Raw genomic sequence first — 13,223 nt, 5'->3', positions numbered from 1 at the left:
CCCTGAGCAACCTGTCCCAGTGTCTCCCCACCCTCACTAGAAAGAATTTCTTCCTCATCTCCAGTCTCAGTCTCCCCTCTCCCAGCTCAAAGCCATTGTCCCTCATCCTGGCACTCCCAGTCCTTGTCAAAAGTCCCTCCCCAGCTCTCCTGGAGCCCCTTCAGGTACTGGAAGGCTGCTCTAAGGTCTCCCTGGAGCCTTCTCTTCTCCAGGCTGCACAACCCCAACTCTCTCAGCCTGGCCTCCCAGCAGAGGGCTTCCAGCCCTGCCAGCATTGCTGTGGCCTCCTCTGGCCCTGCTCCACCAGGTCCCTGTCTGTGCTGTGCTGAGCACTCCAGAGCTGTCCCAGCACTGCAGGGGGGGTCTCAGCAGAGCACAGCAGAGGAGAAGAATCCCCTCCCTGCCCCTGCTGCCCACACTGCTGGGGATCAGCCCAGGACAGGGCTGGCTCAGGGCTTGGCACTCATGTTGCCAGCTCATGTCCAGCTTCTCACCCAACAAGTCCCAGGCAAAGAGGCTACAAGGGTCCCACCAAGTCCATTGAAGTAAATTGGTGGAGTCATCACTCCACTTAGGAAACTAGAGGGGAGGTTTCTAAACATCTTCCTCTCACCCCATCACACACCACTAGTAGTGGACATCCCCACACTGTCTGCCCTGGAATGCTGGCATGTAAAAACTTGCCTGAGGCACAATAAAATTCAGTCTTTGAAGCATCCAACCTGCCTTGACACCACCAGCCTCCCTCTAAGCCAGGCCTCCACCCCAGCCCAGTCTCCTTTATAGAATCATAGAATTGTCAGGGTTGGAAGGAACTTCAAGGCTCAGCCAGTTCCAACCCCCCTGCCATGAGCAGGGACACCTCACACCAGATCAGGTTGCTCACAGCCACATCCAGCCAGGCTGCAAAAACCTCCAGGGATGAGGCTTCCTACCTCAGGGATGAGCTCCTCTGCTATGGAGACAGACTGAGAGAGTTGGGGTTGTTCAGTCTGGATAAGAGAAGGCTCTGAGGAGACCTTCTTGTGGCCTACCAGTATCTGAAGGGGACTCCAAGAAAGCTGGGGAGGGACTTCTGAGGGTGTCAGGGAGTGATCGGAGTGGGGAGAATGGAACAAAACTAGAAATGGGGAGATTCAGATTGGATGTCAGGAAGAAATTCTGCCCCATGAGGGTGGTGAGACACTGGCACAGGTTGCCCAGGGAGGTGGTGGAAGCCTCATCCCTGGAGGTTTTTGCAGCCAGGCTGGATGTGGCTGTGAGCAACCTGCTGTGGTGTGAGGTGTCCCTGCCCATGGCAGGGGGGTTGGATCCTTGAGGTCCCTTCCAACTCTAACAATTCTGTGATTCTCTGCCCCATCCCTGGAATCATTTCACCTCTGAGCAAGCTGCTCCAGTTGCAGATGTCCCTGCTGACTGCAGGAGGGTTGGACTAGAGGACCTTTAAAGCTCCCCTCCCCCCCAAAGCAGTCTGTGACCATCTGAAGCTGGGGGCCAGCCTGCACCAGCAGTGCTCAGTTCCTACGTGCTGCAGAGGAGCAGTTTGAATCCAGCTTCAGTGTCCTGCCTGGGAAATTTCTAGAGTGGAAACTCTCATCTGGTGAGCTCAGGAGCAGCAAGGCTGGCAGCTGGGAGTTACTGGTCTCTCAGGCACAAGAAATCACAACTGAGTTATATTGGTTGTGTGTAAACAGGACCCAAAGCCAACACCAACAGCAGCCATGCTGGCTCCCTCAGACAGGCCACACTGAGAGAAGAACCAGCTGAGAGAGACAAATTAGGAGCTGCTTCACCCAGCTCAGGGGATGGCCAAAAGCAGAAGAGTTGGAGCAGAAGCCATGAGGGTTTCAAACCCTCAGAGCTCAGACCTGGGAAGTGAGGAATGAGCACAAATCGCAAGCAGCCATTAAAAGGATGATCCCAGAATCCCAGAATCCCACAATCAACCAGGTTGGAAAAGACCTTCAAGATCAAGTCCAACCTCTCACCCAACACCTTCTGATCAACTAAGCCATGGCACTGAGTGCCTCATCCAGTCTTCTTTTAAACACTTCCAGGGATGGTGACTCCACCACCTCCCTGGGCAGCACATCCCAGTTCCATGATGGAGAAAGGAAAAATGCAGTGCAGGGGCTGTGATCTGCACAGAATCCACTTGGACAAGAGAAACAGAGAAGCCTCTGACTCAGCCTTGCAGCATGGGGGCCCCATCCTGGCCTCCCACCACATGGAAGCAGCATGGGAAGACAGAGCCAGAGAAGCCACATCTGTGATCACATCTGGGGAAAGGCAGATGACACCCAAATGATTTCCAGTCCAGAAGTGACAAGGAGGAGGAGGAGGAGGAGTTTCTCCATCCTGTCCCAAGAATTCAAACTGCAAAGTGTTAAAACAGCCCAGGATCTCCTGAATTCACATGGATTGAAGCCTGAAGAGGGGAGATGGAGACTGGAGATGAGGAAGAAATTCTTTTCAGAGAGGGTGGGGAGACACTGGAACAGGTTGCCCAGGAAGGTTGTGGATGCCTCCTCCCTGGAGGTGGTCAAGGCCAGGCTGGATGAGGCCTTGAGCAACCCTGGGCTGGTGGGAGTTGTCCCTGTTCACACAGAGGGGTTGGAACTGGATGATCTTCAAGGTCCCTTCCAACCCAAACCATTCTGTAGTTCTCTGAACATGAATTTTTCAGCGTGGCTCAGAGAGTTGGGGAAGCTCCAGGAGATGGGAAAAGGTTTCCTGTTGTGCCAATATGCATAAAAATAAACACAGAATGATTAAAATAATCTCCAAAAACCAACACAAACCCCAAACAACAAATTAAAGGCAAAAAAAAAGAAAAAGGCTCTGGATAATTCCAGACCTCTGCTTTCAAACCCAGTCCAGGCACAATTACAGAGCATCTGCTACAGGGCTCGTTAACAGTTATCAACAATGCAATTAATGCCACAGGTTTGCACAGAGTTTCTGTGTACCCAACTTGGTGTCTTGCCTGAGGAGCTCAAGAGTGGTTTGCTGACCCAGAGAAGTGTGGATGGAACCATCCCAGGCTTCTGCAGGGCTTTGCAGGGAGTCCAGCTTGACACCACGACCCCAAAACTCCACTGACTCCTCAATGGCAAACAGGTCACAACCCAGCCTGGGGCTTGTTGGAGCAAGGTCACAAGGAGCCAGCAGGGTGTCCTTGTGGCCAAGAAGGCCAATGGTCTCCTGGGGTGCATCAAGAAGAGTGTGGCCAGAAGGTCTAGGGAGGTTCTCCTCCCTGTCTGCTGGGCTCTAGTGAGGCCAAATCTGCAGTGCTGGGTCCAGGTCTGGGCTCCCCAGTTCAAGAGAGACAGGGAAGTGCTGGAGAGAGTCCAGTGGAAGCTGGGAAGATGCTGAGGGGCCTGGAGCAGCTCTGTGAGGAGCAAAGGCTGAGAGCCCTGGGGCTGAGAGCCTGCAGAAGAGCAGCCCCAGAGGGGATCTGAGCAATGCTCAGCAAGAGCTGAAGGGTGAGGGGCAAGAGGATGAGGTACCAAAGGCTGCAGTGCAGCAATCTCACTGAACTTCAGAGATGTACAACTCCAGGGAACAACTTCCCACCCTCCCAGCAGCAAAGCTCCAGCTGCAGCATTACTCAACAGCTCCTCACCACTTCCCTGTGTTCCACACATGAGGACATCCACACCCCCAGGTTTTCTTTGGCTCAGAACCTCTCATTTTACCTCATTCTCCCTTTGCACCAAACCCATCTATGACATGAAGGGAGGGTTTGGATGGTGCAAGCACCCCCACCCCATGTGCTGGCCACCATCACCTCCTTGCATAGAGTCATAAAATTGTCTTGGCTGGAAAAACTCTCCAAGATCATCCAATCCAACCATCAACCCAACCCCACCATGGCCATTAAACCATGTCCCCAAGTGCCATGGCCACACATTTCTTGAACACCTCCAGGGATGGGGACTCCACCACCTCCCTGGGCAGCCTCTTCCAATTCCTCTTCACTCTTGCAGTGAAGAAATTCTTCCTAATCTCCAACCTGCACCTCCCCTGGAACAATTTCAGACCATTTTCTCTCCTGCTGTCACCACCTGGGCACTGCTGGCTCATCTTCAGCCAGCTGTCAACCAGCACCCCCAAGTCCTTTTCTGCTGGGCAGTTTCCAGCCACTCCTGCCTGAGCCTGGAGTGTTCTTGGGGCTGGTGTGACCCAAGAAGATCTGGACAGGCTGAGAGCTGGGTGCAGCCAAACCTCATGAAGTTCAGTAAGGACAAGTGCAGGATCCTGCATCAGGGGAGGAATAACAACAGGCACCAGGACAGGTTAGAGGCTGCCCTGCTGGAAAGCAGCTCCCCAGAGAAAGACCTTGGAGTGCTGGTGGACAGCAAGTTCTGCATGGGACAGCAATGTGCCCTTGTGGCCAAGAGAGCCAATGGGATCCTGGGGTGCAGCAAGAAAGGTGTCCAGCAGGGCTAGGGAAGTTCTTCTACCTCTCTACTCTGCCCTGCTGAGACCACACCTGCAATCCTGTGTCCAGTTTTGGGCTCCCCAGTTCAAGAGAGACAGAGACCTGCTGGAGAGAGTCCAAGGGAGAGCCAGGAGGATGCTTAGGGGACTTGAGCATCTCCCTGTGAAGAGAGACTGAGAGCCCTGGGGCTGTTTAGTCTGGAGAAGAGAAGACTGAGAGGGATCTGATCAATGTCTATCAATATCTGAGGGGTGGGGGTCAAGGGGAGGGGGCCAGGCTCTTTTGGGTGGTTCACAGTGATAAGCCAAGGAACAATGAGTTCAAACTTGAACAGAGAAGATTTCAGCTCAACATGAGGAGAAACTTCTTTCCAGTGAGGGTGACAGAGCCCTGGAGCAGGCTGCCCAGGGGGGTTGTGGAGTCTCCTTCTCTGGACACACTCATATCCTGTCTGGATGCATTCCTGTGTGGACTACCCTGGGTGATCCTGCTCTGGATGATCTCTGAAGGTCCCTTCCAACCTCTAATCTTCTGTGATTCTGTGAAGTGCAGGACCCAGCACTTGGCTGTGTTGAACCTCACCCAACTGACCTCAGCCCCTCAGTCCAGCCTGGACAGATCTCTTTGCAGAGCCTTCCTGCCCTCAAGCCACTCAAACTAAAGACTCAAGGACTTCCAGGCTGCATTAGCACCCTGGGTCAGTCCTTTCATTACTTCAGAGAGGAACTTGGGCCCCCAGATTCATCAGCTGCCCTCAGCCACACCTCTGGCCAGGCTGGTGGATGGTCCCATGGAGAATCAATGTGGTTGAGGTGGAAGGAGCACATTGAGCTGTAGCTGTGGCAGTGCTCTCCAGCAGCTGCTGGGTCTCCCATCATGAAGGTCAGTTGCTGTAGAGCACCCTGAGGAGAAAGAGACACAGAAACCATAGTTTACTAACATGCTTCCTTCAGAGGAGAGGGAAAGATCTGGTGGGAGAAGCCTCCAGCCTCTCACAGCTGAAACCACCTTCCTCAGAGGGTGGTTTAGGCAATCCATGTTCACTCCCTTTCTTCCAGGCCTGGGCACCAAGGTCCTGGGAACAAGTGCTAGGAGCCAGCACTGTGTGATCTGCTCTTCAGTTAAATCATAGAATGGTTTGGAAGGGACCTTAAAGATCATCATGTTCCAAGCTCCTGCCCTGGGCAGGGACACCTCCTACTAGACCAGGCTGCTGAAGGCTTCATCCAGTCTAACCAGGAACACTCCCAGGGATGTAGCCATCCACAACATTTCTGGACAACCTCCTCCAGTGTCTCACCACCCTCCTTGTAAAGCACAGTGAGGACTCAAGAGGTGCTGAGTGCACTGCAGGATCAGGCCCTTGCTATTTTTCTTTTTTGCTATTCAGCTCCAGGTCCAGCCTGAGCAGCACTCCAGTGCAGGGGCAGTACCAAAAGGAAGCCCTAGGTGGGCTGACAGCTGTGCCTGCAGCAAGGGCTTGGATCTCCACCATCACCTCCCCACACACCAGCTCCCAGTGAGGCAGCAAGGACTAGAAGGCTCTGGAGCAGAAGTCTTGAGAGGAGCAGCTGAGGGAACTGGAGTTGGTCAGTCTGGAGAAAAGGAGGCTGAGGGGAGACCTTCTGGATCTCTACAATTCCCTGCAAGGAGGCTGGAAGCAGGTGGGGGTTTGTCTCCACTGCCTAGTAACAAGCAATAGGACAAAAGGAAAGGGCCTCAAGTTGCAGCAGGGGAGGTTTAGGTTGGACATCAGGAAGAATTTCTTTCCCAAAGGGGTTGTCAAGGCCTGGCCCAGGCTGCCCAGGGCAGAGATGGAGTCCCCAGCAGGAAGAGAAGGCAACGACTCCTTCGGAGAGAGCTTCCACCTCCCTTCATGCAGCTGGAGCATGTCCCAGGCACAGCCCTGCCCAGCTCTCACCTTAAAGGGGATCTCAAAGGACTCAATCAGGCCTCCAACGATCACCAGCCCCTCAGTGCTGACTCCCATCCCAAGGTAGTTGGCCCAGCTGACTCTGTCCACCAGCCGACAGTCCAGGTGCAGCTCCAACCTCTCCAGGGAGATGCTGAGAGCCACTTGGTGCCAGCGCCCATCGCTGAGAGAGGACACTGGGAACCTGTGGGACCAGAGCAGGGGGAGAAGAGGCATGACATGAGACTTGGGTCCCACAGCTTCTGCAGCACTGGGCTTCACCCTCACCAGCTCCCAGGGGCCCTCACGCAGCCACCCTTAGTGCACTAGCAGAAAAGTGAAGTCTACCTCTCAGCAACACCACTTGTATTCCAGCATGGGAATGCTGCTTCCATCCAGTGGATCTGGGCACAGCTGAGGTGACTGGGAGATCCTTGGGGTTTGTGTCTCTGCCCACTTGGTTGATCCCCAGGTACCTGAACCTTTTTGTTCTTTGCTTTTTTTCCATCACAGAATCATAGAATCAGTCAGGGTTGGAAGGGACCACGAGGATCAGCCAGTTCCAACCCCCCTGCCATGGGCAGGGACACCTCACACTACAGCAGGCTGGCCAGAGCCTCATCCAGCCTGGCTGCAAACACCTCCAGGGATGGAGCCTCAACCACCTCCCTGGACAACCCATTCCAGGCTCTCACCACTCTCATGGGGAAGAACTTCTTCCTCACATCCAGTCTGAATCTCCCCACTTCCAGCTTTGTGCCATCCCCCCAGTCCTGTCACTCCCTGATAGCCTAAAAAGTCCCTCCCCAGCTCACCTGTTGAATTGGGCAGTGACCACCTACCACAGCCACCCCACCAGGGACCATCACCACAGTGAACCCTGGGTCCAGCTGAAGCGGGGTCAGAGCAGCACTGCTCAAAGCCCAGAGTGGGAAACCTCACCTCTGGGTCTTGGGAAGCATGAAAAGGCAGGAGAAAAGCACCTGAGGAGGAACTTACTCATAGTGTCTCCTCCTCGTGGTGACAAAGGCCAAGGCGTAGGGACTAATCCTGATCTGGAAGAGCACCTGGCTCCCATGGCTGAGGATGGTCACCAGGCTGCTGTCCTCCTTCAGTGAGTACCTGAGCTTCATCAGCACACTCAGCTCATCTGCAAACCTGGCAGAAAGAAGTGACACATGGCACCCTGCACTCACTGCCCTGGGTCCTCTTCTCTTAGGAGCAAAAAATGAGCCAAAGGACAACGAAGGATTAAAGGACAAGAGCAGAGAGTCCTCCAGGTTGTGAGGTCAGGCACTCAAAAAGCAGCAGCCAGGCCAGAATTAGCACTGCCCATGGAACCTCAGAGCATCCCTCTGAGCTGCAACCTCAGCACATGCTCCTGGGGCTGTGCATCATGTCCCAAGGGTCTCCTGAGCTTGGATGGTAACCCTGCCACAAGCAGCTCTTCAATGCTGCCTTCCTTCCCCATCTCCTTGTCCACAGCAAGCTACAGCCCCCTGCCAAGTACAGCAAAGGTCCCTCCTGGTCTGTGCCTCCTCACACCAGCACCTTGGCATGAAGCAATGCTGATGGACAGCATAGAATGGGTTGGGTTGGATCATCCAGTTCCAACACCTCCTACTAGATCAGGTTGTTCAAGGCCCTATCCAGCCCAGCTCTGAACACTCTCAGGCTTGGAGCCTGTTCCAGTACCTCATCACCCTCAGGAGGAAGAATTTCTTCCTAATGTCTAATCTCCATCCAGCTTCTTCCAGTTTGAAGCCATTCCCTCTTGTCCTTCCCTCCCCAGCTCTCCTGTAGCCTCCTTCAAATCCTGGATGATCTTTAAGATCCCTTCCAACCCAAACCATTCTATGAATCTATGATGTGTTACCTTCATGCCATTATGGAATGGGGTCTTGAAGTAATCCCTCAACCTGACACCCACAGTTTTGAGCACCACCACCCCCCCCAAGCCCATCCCCTGGAGGCAGCCTACCTGTCCCCAAAGGCCTCCCTGGTGGGGATGTTGAGGGTAGCATACTGCCCAACCTCCAGGATGCTGCAGTTGGCCTCATCATAGCCAAAGGAAACATTGCTGAGGTCCTGTGCACGGGAAGAAATTTTGTCCAGCAAGTTGACTTCATCTGCATTGGAGGAGAAGAAAGAGATGCTCAGGACTTGAGACTTTCACTCCAGAGCTCTGCTGTCATCCTGGTGGACAACAGACAAAAACCCCCAGGAAGAAGAGGAAGAGATTTGGGGAGGTTAAAAGAATTCCCATTTCAGTCATCTGAGCCCAGACAAACCCTTGGACCACCTCAGGAGCAGCCAGGGGATGTTCCTGAAGGAGAACATGTTGTGAGGCCAGTGTCCCAAAGACACAAAGGCTCAGTCCCACCCCAGCAGTGGTGGTACCTTAATGACCATCAAGTTGAGATGCTCAGGACTGTAAAGCAGAGCCTGGGACTCAAAATGTTCTAAATCCCAAGTCCTGGGTACAGAAAATCCTGCTCAGGCCTTTCCCAAGCTCCTTGCTGGAGTTTGCCCAGTTTCAATGGACCAAGAGGTTGGGTAGGTTATGGTGTCCCTCGTGAGACAGAGCACAGGGACAGCCTGCCCAAAGCATCATGACATGGCCAGGAGCTCCACCAGAGCCCTGCATCACCAGGAGGTGAAAGGCAACTTTCTGCACTCTGCTGAGGGCATGCAGGATGGTTTGAACTCAGTGAGAGCCTCTGGGCTGGGCTGTTTGGCAGCACCATCAGCTTATGCCTTGCTGAGCAGAGACATCCCCTTCCCAAGCCCATTCCTTTTAACTACAGGATCTCTCAACTACAGAGATCAGAGAACCACAGATTTGTTTTGGTTGGAAAAGCTCTCTGAGATCATCCAGTCCAACCACCAAGCCACCACCACCATGGCCACTAAACCTTGTCCCCAGGAGCCATGGCCACAGCTTGCTTGAACCCCTCCAGGGATGGGGACTCCACCACCTCCCTGGGCAGCCTCTTCCAATCCCTGATCACTCTTGCAGCAATGACATTTTTCCTAATGATCAATCTAACTCTCCCCTGGCACAATTTCAGGCCATTTCCTCTCCTTCTATCACCTCATACTAGGCAGAAGAGCCCAACCCCCACCTCACTGCAGCCTCCCTTCAGGGAGCTGTAGAGAGCAATGAGGTCTCCCTCAGCCTCCTCTTCTCCAGACTGAACACCCCTAGTTCCCTCAGCTGCTCCCCAGCCTTGTTCTCCAGACCCTTCCCCAGCTTTTTTGCCCTTCTCTGGACCTGCTCCAGCTCCTCAATGTCCTTCTTGGAGTGAGGAGCCCAAAACTGAACCCAGTACTCAAGGTGTGACCTCACCAGTGCCACCAGTACTGGGGGGGGCACAATCCCTGCCCTGCTCCTCAGGTAGATGAATGAAAATTAGTTCACAGCCATGAGGTTTCTTGATCTCCTCCATCAGGGGAAGCACTGCAGACACCTGACCACCCAGACACACTGCTCCTGCCCCCAAGACATAGAATCATAGAATCACAGAATCAGGAAGGCTGGAAGAGACCTCAAGGATCATCGAGTCCAACCTGTCACCCTACACCTCATGCCTATCTAAACCATGGCACCAAGTGCCACGTCCAATCCCCTCTTGAACAGCTCCAGGGATGGGGACTCCACCACCTCCCTGGGCAGCACACTCCATTGGCAAATCTCTCTCTGTGAAGAACTTTCTCCTCACCCCCAGCCTAGACCTCCCCTGGCACAGCTTGAGACTGTGTCCTCTTGTTCTGGTGCTGGTTGCCTGGGAGAAGAGACCAAACCCCTCCTGGCTACAACCTCCCTTCAGGTAGTTGTAGAGAGCAATGAGGTCTGCCCTGAGCCTCCTCTTCTCCAGGCTGAACACCCCCAGCTCCCTCAGCCTCTCCTCACAGGGCTGTGCTCAAGGCTCTCACCAGCCAGGGACAACCAGGTCCCTCCTTTCCTGTCCCCTTGCTGTGCTGCTGGGTGGTGTGATGATGACCTTGCCACCCACAAAGGGTGAGGACAAGGGGGGGAACCCAGGGCAGCACCCCACGGGCCCAGCCTTGCAGGAGAGGTCTAGATCAGCCCCACAGGCACTTTGCTGGGAGAGTTTGGACAATCCCACTTGAAGGTTTGTGGATAGGAACCCTGCCAGTACCATCTGCACTAGCATCTGCTACCACTTGGGACTCATCCAGCCTCTGTGTTCACTCCAGATCCCCCTGGTGAGGAGGTCTAAGGTTTGAGGGCAGATGAGCAGCTCCAGGCATGCTGCAGCCTGACAGGAGATGGACACACAGCATCCAGATCTGCTGCTCTGCAAGCTAACAAGTCAAGAAGCTGCTTTGATCCAGGGCAGGCACTCACAGTGCTGCCACCACCTCCTCAAAAGACTGCCAAGGAAGGAGAGGGAATGGGATCCTGCAGGAGACAGCTATTTGCAGGAGCTTGGGATTTCACCCAGTTTCAGCCACAGGACAAGAGGAAACAGCATCAAGTTGTGCAAGGGGAGGTTTGGGTCGGACATTAGGCAAAAAAAAAATTGCCCAGGGCAGTGGTGGAGTCCTCATTGCTGGAGGGGTTTCAGAGCTGTGCAGATGTGGTGCTGAGGGACCCCAGCTGCCTGCCTTTGCCTGGGCAGCTGCAAAGCTGCACCTTCCCTTTGCTAAAGAAAGCAAAGGAGGCAGGGCTTGATAAGCCCAAAAACAGACCCAGGGGAGGCTAGAAAGGGGCAACCACTCTGTGCTCCTCAGCATGGGTGCTGAGAGGCACTTGGAGCACAGACATCCAAGGAAGCATCTGGGGTTGTTCAGCCTGGAGAAAAGGAGGCTGAGAGGAGACCTTGCTCCACAACTCCCTGCAAGGAGGCTGGAGCCAGCTGGCTGCTGGTCTCTTCTCCCAGGGAACAAGTGACAGGACAAGAGGAAATGGCCTTGAGTTGCACCAAGGAAGGTTTACTTTGGACATGAGGAACAATTTCTTCCCCAGAAGAACCTGGCCCAGGCTGCCCAGGGTGGTGGTGGTGGAGTCCTCATCCCTGGAGGGGTTTCAGAGCTGTGTGGATGTGGTGCTGAGGGAGCTGCTTTAGTGGTGACCTGGCAGTTAATGGTTGGACTTGATGATCTGAAAGGTCTCTTCCAACCAAAAGTGATGTGCCCCCTGGACACCACCTCACACAGGGCTGCTAAAGCTAGGACACAGAAAACCCTTCTCCTGCTTTACCAGCTCCAGACCACAGCTCTTCCTCATGCACTCCCTGCTCTCCAGAAGCAGCTTTCCAGGTATTCCTCTGAGCCACATCTGGCTAGTTTCTGCCATCAGGAAATGGCAGTGGAGCTTCAGAACCACCTGCAGCAGAAATCTGTCCTGAAGGAGTCAGCTCAGCATCAGATGAGGTCTATCTGCTACAGACCCTCTGAAGAAGAACTTATCCTGGGGTGCAGCAAAGCACTGAGAGCAGCAGGGTGAGGGAGGGGATTCTGCCCCTCTGCTCTGCTCTGCTCAGACCCCACCTGCAGCACTGCCTCCAGTTCTGGTACTCCCAGCACAAGAAGGACCTGGAGCTGCTGGAGAGGGTCCAGAGGAGGCCACAAAGATGATCAGAGGCTGCAGAACCTCCTCTGTGGGCAAAGGCTGGGAGAGTTGGGGCTGTTCAGCCTGCAGAAGAGAAGGCTCCAGGGAGAACTTAGAGCAGCCTTCCAGGACCTGAAGGAGCTCCAGGAGAGCTGGGGAGGGACTTTGGACAAGGGCTGGGAGGGACAGGATGAGAGGGAATGGCTTTGAGCTGGGAGAGGGGAGACTGAGACTGGAGATGAGGAAGAAATTCTTCCCAGTGAAGGTGGGGAGACACTGGCACAGGTTGCCCAGGGAGGTTGTGGATGTCCCCTCCCTGGAGGTGTTCAGGACCAGGCTGGATGAGGCCTTGAGCAACCTGAGCTGGTGGGAGGTGTCCCTGCCAATGGCAGGGGGTGGGAACTGGCTGAGCTTTAAGGTCCCTTCCAAGCCAAACCATTCTCTGAGTCTATGAAGAGCATCTTGAGGTGTGGCTCCTGGCACCATGCTCCCACCCAGGGGCAGGATGCTGGCTGTGACCCTGGATTTAGTGCTCAACCAACCTCAGCACCAAAACTTTTCCTTACAGCTTCTCCCCAGGTTTCACCAAGGGTCAGTTCTCCATCTGGACACTGCTGGGTGTCAGAAGGGTGTCTCAGATTTACTTTCACTTCCCAAGCAGGTTGCTTTTCTCTCCTTGCCAGCAGCTCTGGGAGCAGACTTGCTGCTTCTCCAGGACAGGGATTACCTGTGGAAGTGAGTCTCAGCTGCAGGGGCTGAGTCACAGCTCACACAGATCTTGCTTCCAGCCCTTCCGGGAGCACACTAATCCCAGGCAGGTGGATGCTGAGGCTGCAGCCAGAGTCAGGGATGGGGCAGACCATGTCTGATGCAGTAATTCCATGTTTCCTTTACCAAAAATCCTCTTTTCTCATGAGCTTCCAGCTCTCCTGGGGCTCAGGTGCCTTATTCCCACAGGCACTCAGCTTGCTTCAGAGCCAGGCTTCCTCATCTCCTTCCAGTGACCACCAAGGAGCAGTCTGCTGAGCAGCCTTCACCACTGGCTTGGTCCTGCCACCACCCTGGAGGTGATGCTGCCCAGGACCCCAGACTTAGGGGGTCACAGAAGCTCTGCTCCCAGCCCCATCTGCATTGGGCTCTAGACTTGGGTTCTTCCCCATCACCTGCAGGAGAGCCAGGCAAGACCTCCCGTGGTTGGACAGTCAGGATGCTCAGCATGCCAAAGCAACCTCTCTGCTTCTCAGCCTCAACCCCAAAGCCTTCACAATGGCTGTGTCTATGCTGGAAAG

The 13,223-nt window shown here is 54.4% G+C and overlaps 1 protein-coding gene across 1 annotated transcript in view; it reads right to left on the bottom strand.

Moving 5' to 3' along the window:
• LOC128976105 (collagen alpha-2(I) chain-like) overlaps nt 1-13,223 on the bottom strand; it is a 104,534-nt gene that overhangs the window by 51,232 nt on the left and 40,079 nt on the right. The window contains exons 6-9 of the mRNA XM_054393222.1: nt 8,338-8,485; nt 7,356-7,514; nt 6,366-6,561; nt 5,209-5,346 (exon numbers count right to left, since the gene is read on the bottom strand). Coding sequence (XP_054249197.1) covers nt 5,209-5,346; nt 6,366-6,561; nt 7,356-7,514; nt 8,338-8,485 — 641 coding nt within the window. The remainder of the gene's footprint in view (nt 1-5,208; nt 5,347-6,365; nt 6,562-7,355; nt 7,515-8,337; nt 8,486-13,223) is intronic.

Source organism: Indicator indicator, chromosome 28, assembly GCF_027791375.1.
Source record: "Indicator indicator isolate 239-I01 chromosome 28, UM_Iind_1.1, whole genome shotgun sequence".
Classification (NCBI taxonomy): domain Eukaryota; kingdom Metazoa; phylum Chordata; class Aves; order Piciformes; family Indicatoridae; genus Indicator; species Indicator indicator.
The sequence above is the reverse complement of the archived record's forward strand: the minus strand, read 5'-3'. Positions and strand labels throughout refer to the sequence as shown.